Raw genomic sequence first — 19,557 nt, 5'->3', positions numbered from 1 at the left:
CAGTAGTCAATTGGGTCTGATCTGTCATAAGGACAAGAGGGGTAAAATGAAAATAATCCCTTGAATTTGGGAATTGAGAGGTTATTATTGGAGGAGTGATATCAGTATAGTGATAATGGAGAAGCCAATTTCAGTAAATAGCTATAGAGAAAAAGTCAATGAACTTGACTTTTTGTTGTACAATGATAAAGTAATAAACTGTATTGATAAGGAATTTAGTCTATAAAGTCTTTATACATATTACTAATGCTTTCAAGTTTACATCAACCGGCCCTTCATATATCAGATGAACTTACTCTGATTCTTAACAGTAGTTACTATTCAGAGGCAGTATAATTCCACAATTTAAGCCAAATAGATATGTTTGAACCTTGCCTTGTAAGAGTAGTTATAATACAGCTTATCTCAAAATGTTAGCAGAATTAAATGTGATGACATTCCTAAAGGTGAGCTACTACGAGTATCGTCATCAGTGAAATTAGAATTTTTGTTTTTTAAGTATCTAGTTCAGTGTTCCTCAACTTTTTCTCCTTTTTATTATCTTCTCCCCACAGTCATGCAGTATACAGTACTTTTTTGAGGTACATTTCAAAACAATGACTTTTTCTTTTTTAAAATTGTGATTTCTCTACTACTTGTCAGTCAGAGCTTTTGCTCTTCATGAGATAAAGTATAACCAAAATGAGTTGAGTTGGTAGAGTTCAAATTAAAAACAAGAAAATCTTTTGGTTTTCATTAGTTTGTGTATTAATGTGGGGAAATGACTCTTGTTTTGAAAAATTGAATGTAATTTATATAGTCCCCCATATAGCTCTTGTGGATCCCAGAATAAGAATCTACTCATTTTAGATCTGGATACTTCCCTTGAGATCCAGTGGTTAAGACTCTGCACTTCACTGCAGGGGGCATGGGTTTGATCCTTAGTCAGGGATCTACTATCCCACATGCTGTGTGGTAGGGCCAAAAAATAAAAGTAAAAAAAAAAAAACGTTTTTTATATCTGGTCCTATTTTCTATTAATTACATATGCATATGAGTGGCAAATCTAGCTATATTTAGCAAAAAGCAACCACATGTTCGAAGTATTGATATTTAGCTTTGTAATTTAATGCATATTTAAAAGTATTTGAAATTTCAAGACTGAGGAGATTTATTGATAAAATTTTCTAGACCATTAAAAAAGAAACCAAGGTGATTCTGAGTGAAGTGAAACTTCGGTGAATACTAACTTTTTACATCTGAGCAGCTTTTCAAAATGGCAACAACAACAAAAACCATAGTTCTATAAAATGATTCCCTTGATTTTACAGTTGGCATATACAAATAATCACTCAGCTGAATTCCGTGGACTCTTGGCTCTCCTTTCTAGAACTGGCTTAGATGAAAACGGATGTCCTTGTGCCTTGGGTGGAGAGATGTTACTCCAGTCACAACTGGAATGTGTCGGCAGTCACTGACGGTTCTCTCTGATGAGTTAATTAGTTGACCTGTGTTTTCATGAGGTGTGATACATTTGTGGATAGAATTTACTGTTGGAAATGCTCATTTCTCTTACTCTTTAGAGGTATGTTGACTAAGTTTTCATCTGCATATTGACACCTCAGATATTTGAAGGGAAGTTTCTTGCCTTCCTTCTAAGACTTCTCCAACAGGACTTGCCCTCACTGATTTCTCCCCAATTCCTTTTCCTTATCTTCCATACTGATGTTTCCAGATCCTTTGCCATCCTGATTGTATTTCAGTGTTCAGTTCAGTTCAGTTGCTCAGTTGTGTCCGACTCTTTGTGACCCCATGAACCGCAGCACGCCAGGCCTCCCTGTCAATCACCAACTCCCGGAGTTTACCCAAACTCTTGTCCATCGAGTCGGTGATGCCATTTCAGTGTAGTTTTCTTAAAATGTGATCCTCAGGATGAAATAAAAGACTGAATGCTGTCTGACGCATGAAGAGGTCAGAGGTCCTTTTCCATTTCTGCATCTCCTAATTGTTGTTCAGTTGCTGAGTCGTGTCCAACTCTTTTTTACCCCATGGACTGCAGCATGCCAGGCTTCCCTGTCCTTCACCATCTCCCAGAGTTTACTCAAACACGTGTCCACTCAGTCAGTGATGCTGTCTGACCTATCTAAAAGAAAGGGTTGATTTCCTTTAGGATTGACTGGTTTGATCTCCTTGCTGTCCCAGGGACTCTCAAGAGTCTTCTCCAGCACCACAGTTTGAAAGAGTCAGTTCTTCAGCGCTCAGCCTTCTTTATGGTCCAGCTCTCACATTGGTACACGACTTCTGGAAAAACCATAGCTTTGACTAGATGGACCTTTGTCAGCAAAGTGATGTCTCTGCTTTTTAATACGCTGGGTTTGTCATGACTTTTCTTCCAAGGAGCAAGTGTCTTTTAATTTCATGGCTGCAGTCACCACCCACAGTGATTTTGGAGCCCAAGAACATAAAGTCTGTCACTGTTTCCCCATCTATTTGCCACAAAGTGATGGGACCAGATGCCATGATTTTAGTTTTTTGAATGTTGAGTTTTAAGCCAGATTTTTCACGCTCCTCTTCCACTTCTATGAAGAGGCTCTTTAGTTTTTCTTTGCTTTCTGCTGTAAGGGTGGTGTCATCTGCATATTTGAGGTTATTGATATTTCTCCTGGCAGTCTTGATTCCAGCTTGTGCTTCATCCAGTCCAACATTTCTCACGGTGTACTCTGCATAAAAGTTAAATAAGCGTGGTCCCAGTATATATCCTTGAGGTACACCTTTCCTAATTTTGAATGAAGCCCTATTGTGGGATCATTTTGCTTTAACTTAGGGAAAAAAAAAAACTTGCTCATAATTCATATTGAGTCTAGTACCAGCTGAATCTCTTATTTTGTCAGCTTTTAATTTTCCCTTTCATTTTAAAATGGTTGGCTTTGTATTCATTGTGTAGTAAACATTTTAAAATTCTGCAGGTGGTTTTGTAGTGATTAGAACAAGCATCTAAAGTCTGAAGAGAGGACACTGCGAGATTCAAAAAAACCTAACACTTAATGACTGAACAATATGCTTGATATATGATATTTGTATGATCAGGTACATTATGGGTTATATTGACTTTTGTCTTGATCGAGGAACCTGATTAAATGCCTCTGGAGAGAGATTGCCTAAGTTTAGAGACTGACTCTGCCACTTACCAGCTGTGTGAACTTGGGCAACTTAACGTTTTCACACCTGAGGCTCCTCATTGGAAGAACGTGTGTAAGAATAGTTACCCTCATAGAATCATTTTGAGGAATAGATTATTTATTATGTGTAGAATATTGAGCATAATGCCTCGTGCAAGGTAAACAAGCAATGAATGATAGTTCTTTCATCATCAGAAAACGTTTTGAGGTAGAATAAATGATTATTCATTAGATGGTACCAACCTTTTGTAAATTAAGTGCTTGTTTCCCTGTTTTTTCCCTCTAAGTGGTCATGCATGACCTAAGGTATTAGTTAGAAAGGACATCAGAGATCATTTGACCCATCCCTACTTTTTTGGAAAAATCATGCTTCTCTGGAGTTCTGAGCCTGGTAGAATAGACGAAGAAAAGATAGAATAGGTAAATCACACTCTCCTGTGATAAGTATGTTAAAAGAAGTATGCATGAGGAACTTGCAAGAAACTCATGTAAGTTTCTCAAGTTGTCTCCCTTCATTTTTACCTATTAATCTATCCTATACGCAGCTGCTGGGTAAATTGTCTTAAACCATAGCCTTGGGTGTCTCTCTTCTGCTCAGGATCTTTAAATTACCTCCTTCTGTGTGCAAAATAGAGTCCAGACTCTTTAATCTGGTGTTCTTGGCCTGTCATTTCTATCCCCGATTTATTTTCCTAGTGTGCATGCCCCTGCTTTTTACATACCTTAACTCTCTTGATGAATCCAACTAGCTATTCTCAGCATGCTTTCTGGCTTCCGTTTAGCATTCCCATCCTAGAGGGTCTCCCCTTCTATCTGCCTGTTGAGAGACCGTCTATTGCTCTTCCTCTAGCCGCAGAACTTCACATGGATTTCATCTGTGGCAGTTCTTTGTTCTAGCACCAGTGTGTGGTTTGTTTATGCAAACTTGTTCGGCCATTCGTCATTCATTTTTATAGTAATATGTATTGAAGACGGGTGGCTCGGTGGTAAAGAATCTGCCTGCAAAGCAGGAGATGCAGGTTCAGTTCCTAGGTTGGGAAGACCCTTGGAGAAGGAAATGGCAACCAACTCCAGTATTTTTTGCCTGGGAAATCCTAAGGACTGAGGAGCCTGGCAGGCTACAGTCCTTAGGGTCGCGAAGAGTCAGACACAACTTAGCAATTAAACAACAAATATATTGAAGCCAGAGAGGAAGGCTACTATTATCTCTTTTTCCCCTGGGCCTGCTGCCAGTGAAATGTAAGAAAACAATTTCACTTGATCTGGGTAAGCATACACACCGGAGTTTGCAGGAAGATTGCAAGAGCAGGTGTATGAGGCTGTGGCTCGCAGTGCAGAGTGGAGAAGCCTGGGAGGAAAAGGGGAATGTTGAGCCTGTAGTTGGGAGGCTGCTTTTTTTCAAGTTGCTGTGATACTCTGCAAGTAGCAGCAACCCTTGGTTACATTTCTTTGTTGTTTAGTGAAAGTGTTAGGAAATGGGGTGAGGTGGTGGTGATGGTGGTAGTGGTGATTGCGACTCAGAATATTTCACTAGTTGTAAGCCGAAATTAAGTACCAAGTTTTGTTTTTCTTTTGGGATTTCCTTTAAAACGAAAATATCCATCTTCATGGTTCTAATGAGACATATCTCTGTGATGTTATATGGTAACGATATGTACAACAAATGCATAGTGTTTAGACTCCTGTTTTTTTTAAATTGCCCATGTCCTGGAGATTTACTGTGTCAAACTCGTATTTACTTTAAGCACTGTAAAATTGAATCTATTCCATGGTAAAGAAGACAGGTTTAAAAAAAAAGATTGTCTAATGTTGAAATGAAGGACAAAACTTTATGGTGTATTCATTTAAATAGTTCTTATTTTGTCCCTCCTGAGGTTTGTAAACTACTCCTGTGAGATTATAAACAGTGTTTAATAATCTGGGTCATGACAGGCTGGGGTAGCTGACATGTTCTAGAGGCAAAGATATTCTTTTCTGCAGAACCACATGTGGTCGATCAGTGGAAGCTTCAGTTACAAGCACATGTCTGCTTCACATACAGCCTATTAATTTATTGTTGGGCTTTTGTATATGTACCTGAGAAATGTAAGTAGCTCACTGTGTCTTCCTCCAAGTGTATAGACAGGAAGATAAGGATTCAGCATCCATTCCTGGATGTGGTCGTTTAGTATTTGTGGTCTGACTCATTTTGCTTAGGGGTCCCATGTCAGCCCTATGAGCCTTGCTTGTCTTCCCAAGATAGAACCTTCCAAATCATTCTTCTCCCTTGGAGGTTGGATGCAGGCATATAACCTAAATTTTGTCAGAGTGGCATCCAAGAGAGCCTACACTACAGAGTGAGCGATTGAGGAAGGAGGCTCCATGTGGAATCTCCTTTCTTCCCTTGGTTCTTCCTCCTTCACCAGGAATATCTACTGTTAATAATGTGAGCTCTTCCAGATTATTATCTGTACAAACATATAAATATATATGAATATTTTACATCCAATAGGCTTTTAAAAAAAATTTTGAGTTGAGCATTTTTATGTTTGTTTTTCTTGTTTTATGAATTGTCTGTTCATGCCACTTGCTTATTTATTTGCTTAGTTCAAAAACTTTTGTATTAAGGAAGCTAATTCTTATGGATCATATTCATTATATAAAGTTTGCCCCAGAGTTTTTTGATGTAAGATTTTTAATGTATATTCAAGGTTATTAGTTTTTATTTTGAACTTTATTCCTTCTTCAGAGGTCCTTTTCCCCTCTCTGTTCAACTAATTTGCTTATGGCCACACAGCTAGTCTGGTGGCTCAGACGGTAAAGAATCCCCCTGCAATGCAAAAGGCACGGGTTCGATCCCTGGGTTGGGAAGATCCTTTGGAGAAGGAAATGGCAACCCACTGCAGTGTTCTTGCCTGGAGAATTCCATGGATGGAGGAGCTTGGTGGCTACAGTGCTCGCAGTTGCGAAGAGCCGGACACAGACTGAGCCCACACACACAGACACAGGGTGCCTTGAACAGGTGGGGCTGCTGTGTGTTTAGTTTCCTCATCTGACAAATGAGATGATTAAATCTCCCGCTTCATGGGTTGGGGATAAACGCTCTCTCAGGGATACATGTGAAGTGTTTCAAATAGAATCAGGTGCATAGTCCATGTTGGCTCAGTGATTATGACTTCAAAAGTTGATTTTTGTTCTCTAAGTAAAAAAGGTAACAAATATGAACCACATTTGTAGGACTTCTCTGTAGCTCAGACAGTAAAGAATCTGCCTGCAACACAGGAGACCCGGGTTTGATCCCTGGGTCTGGAAGATCCCCTGGAGAAGGTAATGGCAACCCACTCCAGTGTTCTTCCCTGGAGAATCCCATGGACAGAGGAGCCTGGCGGGCTACAGTCCGTGGGGTCACAAAGAGTCGGATGCGACTGACACTATGCTACTACGAACCACATTTAACCTCCTGTCCCATTACCCATAGATTTATAGGCCTCTTTACCTACATGTAATTAAATCCTTTTCCCCTCTCAGAGGATAGAAAAGGATTTCTGAGCATTGTTGAGCCCACCTAAGTGTTGATAACTGTAAGCACTCTGTTTAGTGGTTTCATTTTTGCCATCCTGAAGAACTCAGTTCTAAGAGTGGAGAAAGATTCATCTTGGATTTAGGGCCTTATGTAGGATAGGAGGGTAAAAGGATAAAAGGTGAGTAGAATAAAAGTTGAGCTGATGTAATACAGGACCTAGGTTAGTCAGAGAAGGATATGATGGTGGGGAGAAAAGAGACAAGGGGAGAATCATAATAAGGTCCAGAAACAGGCCTTTTGTGTAAAAGGTTGAGAGCATCACAGATTTTATGTTACTTGGATACCTAACCTATTTTCGGTCTTGGGGAAACAATCAGCAGAGGTAGGATCAAGGCTTGGACTGGTGGAGATAATTATTTTTTTTTCTAAGAACTCTTTCAGCTCTAAAATCTCCATAATTCTTTGGATCTTCTCCTCCTCCTAAAGCCCCCAATAATAGCCATACTCTTGAAGTAACTTAAGAACTCAGGTTAAAATTATGTATTTTTTCCTGCTTTAAGAATATATTTGATGGGAGGGAGTCTAAAAAGAGAGGGGATATATGTTAAAAAAAAAAGATGCTGATATGCAGGAAAAAAAGAAAAGAAATAAGAGAGAACATTAAATAATCATACAAAAAGTTCCACGTACTTTCAAAGAGAATTCTTATTTTCAGGTATAGTTTTAATAATTCGGAAATTATAATGTATAGCCTCAGAGTGATAAAATATTATAGAATAAAAAATATATTTGATATCCAGTAATTAACCTTAAAAAGGAGGGGAAATCACAGTAATAACAATTTGATTTTTAGCTCTTTCTCATAGTTTCTTTCTTAAAGAACATTCATTCTTGCAAACTGTTACATAATATTTCAGGAAAAGGGGATGAAATTATTAAAAGATGAGTATAAAATAGCGGGTGGGCCTCTTATGTTCTTATGTAAGAGGTGTATTATGTTTTTATACTGGTCATTCAGGATTAATGAGCATGCCATTTACTTAATTTGCAAATTAGTTTGGACACTTTCTACACTTAATTGTCCATTCTGTGTAAAGTTTTTGATGAGTTAGTTTGCTTAAGGGGACATTAAGCTTTCTCATTCATGTAGAATCTAGTTAGGCCTTTTGGTTCATCTCATGGGCAGAGCATAAAGTACTTGACACAATTTGATCTGACAGCTTTATAGTTATATAACATAGGACAGAAGCTTAAAAACAACAAAAAAAGAGAGAGAAGTCACTGATGTTTTTCATAGCAAGCTATATCTCTCCAAAACCTTACTAACCTTCTCTGTCTCTTTAAACCTAGGAGAACCAGCTTAAGACTAGTAATTTACACAGTCTTAAGTTAACTGCTATTTTTTAAAATAAACAATTACAAACATTTAGAGGTGAAAAGGTCCTTAGGATTATCCTGTCTAGTTGCATCACATTACCAATGAGAATACAGAAGGCTTAAGATGGTAAGTAACTTGCTTAGGGTCACGAAGCTGGCTAGTGGCAAAACTGACCTGAGCATCCTCACAGGATTCCAGTACAAGTACTCTTTCTGGTGTAATACGTGAATACAGTGTTTAATAACAAGGTGCAGTTGTGATATTTTACAGAAGTAAGTTTCCTATGACAGAGTATGATATTTGATTTTGCATATTGAGTAAAAAATAATTACATTGGAATGTCTATTTGCTTGTCTGGATTCATATTCTTCTAGCTCCACCAGTGGTGTGACATTGATCATGTCTTAATCTCTAAAGCTCCATTTCTTCATCTGTAGAATGGGGTTGATAGAAGTACCTCATTATATATTACATGCAGCATTCTCTTTAAAGTCTGGTATGTCATTTCTCAGTAAATGTTACCTGTTGCTATTACTGATTTATAATAATTTCTAGTTCTTTCATCGGAGAAGGCAATGGCACCCCACTCCAGCACTTTTGCCTGGAAAATCCCATGGACAGAGGAGCCTGGTGGGCTGCAGTCCATGGGGTCGCACAGAGTCGGACACGACTGAAACGACTTAGCAGCCGCAGTAGCAGTTCTTTCATCTTTTTAAAATACTGATCAGTGATTGTTTAGCCAATAAAGTTTAGCACTGAGAGTGACCAGTAATAAAAGTAATGGATTTAAGGACAGATTTGAAAACACAGAGATATTTTAGAAGGGGTTTATGTTTGGGCCTTGGGAATTGGGGAAATATTTTCTAATTTTTTTCATATTAAAAGCTATGATGCTATAGTTGTTTTTAAACTATATTCAAAAATAACAACTTTTAAGTTTGTTGGGAGATGCCCTGGAGGTGAAATGAGAGAGAAAATAGTGAAATGATTTATTCTATAGTGAAGAAGAAATGCATTCATTTCAAACTAGCTTTGCTGCCACAAAAATGATCGATTTAAGGACATTTAGTCATGCTTCCCCCTGGAGAAGGAAATGGCAACCCACTTCAGTATTCTTGCCTGGAGAATGCCCATGGACAGAGGAGTGTGGAGGCTACAGTCCACGGGGTTGCAAAAGTCAGACACGACTTAGCAACTAAACCACCAGTCATGCTTCAATATCTCCAAAAAAGGTTTTAAAAAGAAATCCTTTCAATGTTAGTCACTCAGTTGTGCCTGACTGTGCAACCCCATGAACTGTAGCCTACCAGGCACATCCATCCATGGGATTTCCCAGCCAAGAATACTGGAGTGGGTTGCCATTTCCTTCTCCAGGGGATCTTCCCAGCCCAGGGACCGAACTTGGGTCTCCTGCATTACAGTCTTTACCATCTGAGCCACCAGGGAAATGAACAATATTAAAATCAAGTCAGATGCATCTGGAAATCGCCACATTTCTAGTGCTCCATTCATTCATAAAATAATGAATCATAAATGTGACACACTCAGTGTTTCACTCGCTCTGGAGGATGGGTGTCAGGTCCATGCCTGGGTCTGAGATTTGCCACCCACTCTCTCTGTAACTTTGGGGAAATGATTAACATCTCCAAGGTGGTTTACTTTTCTATAAAATAAGAATATTAATTGGGTCCACCACATATCTTTGCCTCAAGGCTTGAATGAGAGTGCATGACATTCTTTTAGCACAGTTCTGACACATTCTGGCACTTAATAAAAGTTAGTTATTAAAAAAGAAAGGAAATCACATCTAACCAAATTTTTTCCCTCTGGTAATGCTCATTATGCAAATTTCAGAGTATTTACATGATTGAATTTCAGGAAAACAGAATTGTTTGATTTTGTGTTTATATAATCTTTAAAATTACAGTTAAACCCAGAAGAGATTATTTTTTGTATTATAAAACCTCAGTTTAAAAAGGTTTAAGAATAAAGGATAATAAATTTCTCTTTTTACAACTAGTCATGTTCTACTTGCCTTTGATCTGTAGCAGTGTCTTCTTAATGGTAAGCAAAAGTGTGCTGACATACTACTGGAGATTTTGGAGATATTTTAAATTGATATTCAGGTGAATATTTAAGTTATAGAAATTTGAATGCTGATTAGGAAAATGTATAATCTCAAGTTGAGGATTTCATAGGCTTTATAGTTTAGGATGAATAAATGTTTTTTAAAAGTAATCTTCAGAAGTCAACAGTGTGGTCCTTAGAAGGCCTGGTAGCTGGTCTAAACCCTTATCCTCAAAGTGTAGACCATGAGCATCAGCATTTGGGGAATGGTTAGAAGCATATAGGGATTCCTTGGTGGCTCAGACGGCAATGAATCTGCCTGCAATGCAGGAGATGCAGGTTTTATTCCTGGGCTGAGAAGATCCCCTGGAGGATGGCATGGCAACCCACTCCAGTAGTCTTGCCTGGAGAATCCCCAGGGACAGAGGAGCCTGGTGGGCTATGGTTCATGGGGTTGTAAAATTTGAAAAAAAAAAAAAGTAATCTTCAAATATTAATTTATATTTTATCCTTTACATCATGGTTACTCTTAGCAAGTAAAAAATTTAAATATCTAATTCACACCTTGTTTTGGTAGTTAATATTTTAGAGAGTCTTTTGAGTTGGTTTAAGAGGAATACTTTCTTTAATTGACCTTGGCATGTGGGATCTTAGTTCCCCTGACCAGGGAACTAATCTGCACCCCCCTGTGGTTGTAGCATGGAGTCTTAGCCACCGGACCTCCAGGGGAAGTCCCAGGAATACTTTTATTCTTTCTTGAATTTAAGTACTTTTGAATGTGTTACTTGGTTACAAAGTTGGGATTTTGTCTACAGGAAAGCAAAAACAGTTACTGTACTAACATTCTTTTAACTAGTGTCCTCCTTATGCTTCTTTCACTTGCTCTTGACCATTTCATGTTTTTAGTTTTTGTAAGAAAAAAATTTATTTGGTTACATCGAGTCGTAATTGCAGCATGTGGGGTCTAGTTCCCTGACCAGGAATTGAACCTGGGTCCCCTGCGTTCAGAGTGTGGAGTCTTAACCATTGGATCACTAGGGAAGTCCCGTGTTGGTTAATGGTTTGACTACAGAACATACTGTGTATTTGCTTAGTTTGCTTTTTCATATTGACTTTGATAGAGATACAAAGATTTGCCAAACTAACAAATAAGCTTCCTTCAATGTAGAGCTACTGTTGTATTTTACGATCCCTTTCTAACTATAACATCTTCTTTAGATAAGCTCCTGATGGTTCTCTGTTTTTTTATTTTTTGGTTATCTCTTGAAATTCGGTTTTTATTTTCCTCCTTTTCACAAGTTGGCTGGAAGTCCTGTGGTATTGCTTTCATAAATAGTGTCACAAGTTTTTCTTTCTCCTTTTATTTAGACATTTACATTTACTAGCACATGGGTCGGAGAAGGCAATGGCACCCCACTCCAGTACTTTTGCCTGGAAAATCCCGTGGACGGAGCCTGGTGGGCTGCAGTCCATGGGGTCGCTAGAGTCGGACACGACTGAGCAACTTCACTTTCACTTTTCACTTTCATGCATTGGAGAAGGAAATGGCAACCCACTCCAGTGTTCTTACCTGGAGAATCCCAGGGAAGTGGAAGCCTGGTGGGCTGCTGTCTATGGGGTTACACAGAGTCAGCCACCACTGAAGTGACTTAGCAGCAGCAGCAGCAGCAGCAGATGGGTTGAATTTAAGTGTTCTATTTCTAGGTTTTGATTTTTTAAAATTAAACATCAGCTTACTTAAAAAAATTATATATATTTACAAATTAAGGTCCCCGTCTTATGTACATCAGGTTTTAAAGTTCTTAGGACCAATATTTCAGATTATGGTTAAAAAAAGAACTTCTTCTCATTAATATATCTTCAGAATTCATAAAAATATATATAACTGTATGTATAACATATGTCTTTTTTGTGTTTATCTCATTTCTATTAGATATTAAGTTCTTTATCTAATGATACTTTTGTTGTATTAAAATAGATTTGAAGGTCACTTTAGAGAAAAGTAACTTATTTTTTCAGTGACTTTTCCCCTAAATTAAAAAAAAAAAAATTGGGACTTCAGTGGCTGAGACTCTGAGTTCCCATGAGGGGGCCAGGGTTCAATCCCTGGCCAGGGAAGTAGATCCCACATGCTGCAGCTAAGACCTAGCACAGCCACATAAAGAAATATTTTTTTAATGGGCAGAATTACTTTCTCATTTCAATATATTGTAAGACAGACCAGTGAAACAGTCCTACCTATTAAAAAGTCCTGGACTTCCCATTTATTGTTTCTTCTTACTGGTTATTATTATATATATGAGGGTTTGATTTCTCTATGTAATTTTATATCTTAGCATTTTACCTCATTTTCTTAATTGTTTGGAATACTTTTTCCATTGGGTTTTTTTTTTTTTTTTTTTTTTTTTGGTTTTTCAGTTAACTGTATTATTTGCAAACTGGGGTAGAGATAGTCTCCTTTTCCCCTAACCCAGGCACCTGTCCCCAGTTGTTACGCCTCTAATTGCTTTTTTCTTGAATTTCTTAGTTAACTAATTAACTGTTGGCTGTGCTGGGTCTTTGTCGCTTGCGTGAGCTTTCTCTAGCTGTGGCGAGCGGGGGGCTCCTCTAGTTGCTGTGCTCGGGACTCTCACTGCAGGGGCTTCTCTGGTTGTGGAGCGCGGGCTCTGCGGTGTGTGGATCTCGGTAGTTGTGGCCCGTGGGCTCTAGAGCTCAGGCTCAGTACTGCAGCATGTGGGCTTAGTTGTCCCATGGCCTGTGGAACCATCCTGGACCAGGGATTGAACCTCTGTTTCTGCATTGGCAGATGGATTCTTAACCACTAGGGAAGTCTTAATTTTCTCAACTAATTGCATTAGCAAGTACATATCATATTATTTAGTAGTTAAGTCCTTATTTTTCTTGACTTTAGTGAAAAATCTTTAGTGTCCCCCATCCCCTTTAAGTTGTTGGCTTCCTTTTTTTAACAGCTGTATTCATGAGAGATATAGTTTAGAAACTGTAAATTCTTAAAGAGATGAGAATACAAGACCATCTTACCTGCCTTCTGAGAAACCTGTATGCAGGTCAAGAAGCAACAGTTAGAACTAGACATGGAACAACGGACTGGTTCCACGTTGGGAACGGAGTACATCAAGTCTGTATGTTGTCACCCTGCTTATTTAACTTCTGTGCAGAGTATGTCATGTGAAATGCCAGGCTGGATAAAGCACAAGCTGTAATCAAGATTGCTGGGAGAAACATCAATAATTTCAGATATGCAGATGACACCACCCTTATGGCAGAAAGTGAAGAGAAACTAAAGAACCTCTTGATGAAGATAACAGAGGAGAATGAAAAAGCTGGCTTAAAACTTAGCATTCAGAAAACTAAGATCATGTCATCTGGTCCCATTACTTCATGGCAATTAGATGTAGAAAAAATGGAAACAGTGACAGATTTTATTTTCTTGGGCTCCAAAATCACTGTGGATGGTGACTGCAGCCATGAAATTAAAAGACACTTGCTCCTTGGAAGAAAAGCCATGACAAACATAGACAGTGTATTAAAAAGTGGAGACATTGCTTTGACAAAGATCTGTAAAGTCAAAGCTATGGTTTTCCCAGTAGTAATGTGCAGATGTGAGAGTTGGACCATAAAGAAGGCTGAGCGCGGAAGACTTGATGCTTTTGAAGTGTTTTGGAGAAGACTCTTGAGAGTCCCTTGGACTGCAAGGAGATCAAACCAGTCAGTCCTAAAGGAGGTCAGCCCTGAATATTCAATGGAAGGACTGATGCTGAAGCTTCAATACTTTGGCCACCTGATGTGAAGAGCTGACACATTGGAAAAGACCCCGATGCTGGGAAAGATTGAGAGCAGGAGGAGAAGGGAGTGACAGAGGATGAGATGGTTGGATGACATTATCAACTTGATGGACATGAGTTTGAGCAAACTCAGATAGTGAAGGACAGGGAAGCCTGGTGTTCTGCAGTCTGTGGGGTCGCAAAGAAACAACTGAGTGACTGAACAACATTTACCTGTTACAGCTGTACTTCAGTGATTGTTTAAAAAGTAAATTTATAAGGTGGTTCAACCATCACCAAAACATATTTGTAAATGTTTCTGTGATTCTGAAAAGTTCCTGTGTCCTTTTACAGTGACTCTTACGTTGAGAGGTGTATGATGATTTATTTGTATGCATGTGTGTTTATATCCTATACCTTGTAAATATTTAGTTTTATCATTTAAGGAATTATTCATTTTTTACAATTGAAGTGGATTTACAGTATTAGTTTCAGATGTGTAAAACAGTGGTTCAGTGTTTTTATAGGTTATATTCCATTTATGATACAGCGGTAAAGAATATGCCTGCCAGTGCAGGAGATGTGAGAGACTCAGGTTCAGTCTCTGGGTCGGGTAGATCCTCTGAGGGCATGGCAATCCACTCTAGTGTTCTTGTGTGGAGAATCCCATAGACAGAGAAGCCTGGTGGGCTACAGTCCATGAGGTCAAAAAGTAGGACATGACTGAGTGTGTGCACGCATGCACATGCACACAGACACACACCCCATTTAAAGTTATAAAATAATCATACATTTCCCTGTATGGAACAGTATATCCTTGTAGCTTATTTTATACATGGGAGTTTGTACTTCTTAATTCCCTAACTCCGTCTTGTCCCTTTCTGTTTCTTCCCACTGGTAAACACCAGCTTGTTCTCTGTATCTGTGAATTTGTTTTGTTATATTCATTTATTGTTTTATTTTTTAGATTCTGCATATAACGTGTAATATTTGTCTTTCTCTGACTTAATTTAGTAAGCATATTACCTTCTAGGTCCATCCATGTTATTCTTTAAAAGAAAAAATTTCATTCTTTTTTTAATGACTGAGTAGTACTCCATTTTATATACACACACACACACACACACACACACACACACCCCCCACATTATACACATTAAAAAAAAATCTGATCTTTTTAATCCATTCATCTGTTGATGGAAACTTAGGTTACTTCTGTACCTTAGCTATTATAAAGTGCTGCTATGAGCATTGGGAGGCATGTATCTTTTTGAGTTACTGTTTTTGTTTTCTTCAGATGTGTACCCAGGTACTGGCTTGCAGGATCTTAGTTCCCCAACCAGAGACTGAACCCAGGCCCAGCACAGTGAAAGTGCTGTGTCCTAACCATTGGACCACCAGGAATTCCTTATTTTTAGCTTTTTAAGGATCCTCCATACTGTTTTCCACAGGGGCTATACCATTTTACATTCCCACCAGCAGTGTAGAAGGGTTCCCTTTTCTCCACACCTTCTCTCGCATTTGTTATTCATGTTCTTTCTGATGATGGCCATTCTTACAGATGTGAGATAATAAATTGTTGTGGTTTTGACTTGGATTTCTTTGATGATTAGCGATATTGAGCATGTTTTCATGTGCCTGTTGGTCATCTGTATATATGACTTCTTTGGAAAAATGCCTATTCAGATCTGCTTGTGTTTTAACTGGTTTGTTTTTTGACATTGAGTTGTATGAGCTGTTCATATATTTTGGGTATTAATTCCTTATTGGTCATATCATTTACAAATACTTCCTCCTGTTCAGTAGATTGTTTATTTTATTGATGATCTCCTTTGCTGTGCAAAAGCTTTTCAGTTTAATTAGGCGCCATTGGTTTATTTCTGCTTTTGTTTCCTTTGCACTTGTAGACAGATCCGGAAAAGTATCGATGTGCTCTATGCCAAAGCGCATTCTACCTCTGTTTTCTTCTAGGACTGTTAGCGTTTCTGGTCTTAAGTTCAGGTCTTTAATCCATTTGGAGTGTATTTTTGTAAATGGTATGAAAAAACGTTTTAAATGGTGTAAGAAAAATGTTCTAATTTCATTCTTTTGCATGTAGTTGTCCAGTTTTTCCAGCACTGCTTATTGAAGAGATTGTCTTTTGTCCATTGTATATTCTTAGCTCCTTTGTCATAAATTAATTGACCAAAGGTGCATGGGCATTAATTCTTATTTCATTGGTTGGCTTTAATATGAGTGTTTAAGTTTTCTTTTTGACATACATTTAAATCAGCAGGCTCAAGTTGTAGTCTTTTTTGGCATAGTAAAAAAGAAGTCTCCTTACAATAAAATGCTGTGCTATTACAATAAAAAGTTTTCTCAGTACAGGAAGATAGCGTTTCTTTTTTTTTTGGAAAACAGTATTTCATACTCTGAAACATTTTGTCCCATGTTGTTTGTTAAAGAGGATGGCATTCCCTGTGGATATGTTGGATAATTGCAGTCATGAGGAACTCGAAAATTCTGCTGAAGATTACATGTCAGATCTGAGGTGTGGGGACCCTGAAAATCCAGAACGTTTTTCTCTTCTCAATATTACGGTAAGGCATCCTGCTGTGATTTTTATCAGTCTTTTCCACTGAGTTTATAATGAAGTTGGTATCCTTTTATTATCTTTGAAAGTGTTAAATAATCACCTTTGAAATTTTTATCAGAAGACTTTTCAGTAGAATGGATAAATATTGATTTGTTAGTACAGCAGCATGATGAAATGACTGGTTAGCCATATTTGAGCTAACCCAATTAAATCTACTTTAGATTTGGAAATTGTTTTACAAACATTTTTTATAAAAATCAGCAAAAAAAATTTAATTAAAAAATAAAAAAAAATGAGCAAAACATACATTACACTTTTTTGTGTCACAAACCTTCCTTTTCCCAGAATATTAAAATTTTTGACTATATTTTGATAGATCGTTAAGACATAAAATTATTAGAATTCTGGTGTGAATTTGATGACAGGCAAATTGTCTAACCTCTTTAGGCCTCAGGTTTTTCTTTTGGCAAATGATGTTTATTTAATGAATTCTTAGCTTCTTCCAACGTAAGTATTTTACAGTTCTTTGAATGGCAATATTATGTGTAAATAGGGAATTAGCGTTCCAGATTGTGAAGAATCTGACTGCAATGCAGGAGACCTGGGTTCGATCCCTGGGTTGGGAATATCCTCTGGAGAAGGGAATACCCCCTCCAGTATTCTTGCCTGGAGAATTCCATGGACACAGAAGCCTGGCAGTCTACAGTCCATGGGGTCATAAAGAGTCAGATATGACTGAGCAGCTTTCATTCATTGAAGGCAGAAAAGATTTAAAGTATTGTATGTATCTCAGGGGAAAAATACCCCAGTGTCTTTTACTAGAAAATGAAATTTTTTCTCCCTCAAGTGATCTAAATAACAGATGATAAAATTTTTAAATCATTTTATAGAGCATATCATGCTTTTGTTTTTATTCAGATGCATAGCTAGAGCACAGTGATATTTATTGAAATACTTTCATTTTTCTCCCAAGTTAATAAAATTCCTGCAAAAGCAAAGTCTATCTCATTTGGTCTTTTTTTTTTTTTTTTCTAGAGGCTAGAAATATCCTCTGTGAAAAGAAACTATGCAATTAGTGTTAATGTATGTTTAAACTATTGGTAGAAACATAGTGTTTTTGATATTTTCTTTACCAGCTCTTCACTAATGTTTAATCAATTGTCATTTCAGATTCCTATTAGCCTGTCAAATGTAGGCTTTGTACCTCTCTATGGTGGAGATCAGACCCAGAAAGTTCTTGCTCTTTTTGCACCTGAGGATTCACTCACAGGTCTCTATTTTGCTTAATCTTTATAAATTGAGGAATTCTTCCCCCCAAACAGTTAGAAATTTATTAAAAGATGGCTACATGAAGGGATTTGGGGGGAAAAAAAAAAACATTTGAAACTGTAAATTTAGGAAAATAATATTTCTCAGTTGGTTAGTGAGCGAAATACAGTAAGATAGTATAAATGGGGCTGCCACATTGTATTATAGAGTATGGGTATATTTAAGAGCATCCTTAACCTACAAAAGAGTAATATCGTGTACTTTAAGACTTCGATATTAACCATCATTTGTTCTCTTTTAGCTGTGGCACTTTACCTTGCTGATCAGTGGTGGGCTGTTGATGATATTGTGAAAACATCTGTCCCTTCTAGAGAGGGGCTTAAGCAGGTAACAAGACCCTGTCATTTTTAAAAGTGTTTCTTAAGAGACCATTTCACAATGTGTTTCCCATAAACCGGGATAGTTTTTGAAGTTACTGGGCTGTTCTCCATTTTAGCATACCTGGTGATATTATACCCTTTCATTGTTCCGCTGTTATGGTGAAACTGGCACTTAGATTGGGCTTCCTTGATTCTAATGTGAGGGTCTGAGTGTTGAGGGAGGAGGAATGAGAACCTGTGGTTTAATTGATCTGTAGTTAAGCACATCAACTTTAGGTTCTGATTTTTCCTTTTGGGTGGGAAACAGCTTATTCTCTCTGTGTGGTTGCTTAGGTTCTCTGTCTCTAGGAGAGACTGACCAGGAAACTTGCTTATGAGTAGGGCCATTTTGGGTGGTCCATTCAGTGTTCCAAACAGTGTAGTGGAGAGGAGGTCCTCAGTAGCACACTGTAAAACTTAGTCCTTTTTTCTGTCCCCGTCATCATTTTATTAGTTACTTAGAAGATGACATAGCTGGCATGCTTAGCATGCCACAGTGCTGGAAGAGAGAACTCATCTGTAAAGGCAGAATTAAGAAACAAAGAGAAGGATCTAACATGATGAAAATAAACTAGTGAAAAAGGTAAAATAACATCTATGGGTTCAAAAAATTAACTGTATATCATGAAGATCAAACTAAAACAGCAGCACATATGAAAAAGATTGGGCTTTAGTTAATTAGAAGTAAAATCAAGGAAAGAAAGAAAGCTAATAAAAACCTTAAGTTTATACAGAAAAGCCCCATTATCTTATCAATATCTTCAGTTTATATTTGTAGTAGCTGTATCCGCTGACTTGGGATGTCACATCCGATGACATTAGGGATCTGAAGCTATTTCAAGGGATAAGACTGGAATGGCAGGAATACCCAAAATCATATTAGATTAGTTTTTTTCTACATTCAGCTTTGATAGGAAATTTAGGAGAATATAATGGCTGTTTTCAAATATTTGTAGACTCTGTGGTCCAGAATATCAAGCAAAGTATAGTTTTTGGAAAAGAGATTTCAGCTCAGTGTGAGGAGGAATTTCATGCTGGTCAGAGCTGTTCAGGAAGGCATGGATTACCTTGTAAGCTGGTGAACATGGTCATTACATGTGCTGTTTGGTATTGGAAATCTCTTTGCAGGGAGGTTTTTGGTAGTAGTGTGTGTGTGCCTAATGCTTTTTTCTCTCTCTCCCCCTAATTAGACATTCTTGTTTTTCTTTAAGGAAAGTTGGGGCAGGCGTGTAGATTTCATGGCTAGACTCTTGTTTTTAGCAGTGACAGATATCTGTGGGGAAAACCCCACTGTTCAGTGTCAGGCAGTTGATGAGGGGGTCCCTGTGACTGTCGCCCTGCCTGTAGGAGGTGAGGTTCTGTTTCCATTCCGTGATTGACCCAAGTTTTGTTTTCATCAGGTTGTCC

The 19,557-nt window shown here is 37.9% G+C and overlaps 1 protein-coding gene across 10 annotated transcripts in view; it reads left to right on the top strand.

Annotated features, from left to right (window-relative positions):
- The window catches only part of FAM169A (family with sequence similarity 169 member A), a 64,665-nt gene that overhangs the window by 3,364 nt on the left and 41,744 nt on the right, over positions 1–19,557 (top strand). For 9 of the 10 annotated variants that reach the window (XM_086361090.1, XM_086361099.1, XM_086361092.1 and 6 more), the window contains exons 2-4: positions 16,332–16,466; positions 17,633–17,732; positions 18,033–18,118. In XM_086361090.1, the coding sequence (XP_086217216.1) occupies positions 16,335–16,466; positions 17,633–17,732; positions 18,033–18,118 (318 nt within the window). In that variant the 5' untranslated portion in view covers positions 16,332–16,334. Of the gene's footprint in view, positions 1–5,886; positions 6,160–16,331; positions 16,467–17,632; positions 17,733–18,032; positions 18,119–19,557 lie in introns of those variants that run through there. The other variant, XM_086361097.1, reaches the window with a different exon arrangement.

Source organism: Bos grunniens, chromosome 20 (assembly GCF_055505025.1).
Source record: "Bos grunniens cultivar Pamir isolate PY7600 chromosome 20, Bosgru_T2T1.0, whole genome shotgun sequence".
NCBI lineage: Eukaryota > Metazoa > Chordata > Mammalia > Artiodactyla > Bovidae > Bos > Bos grunniens.
The sequence above is the reverse complement of the archived record's forward strand: the minus strand, read 5'-3'. Positions and strand labels throughout refer to the sequence as shown.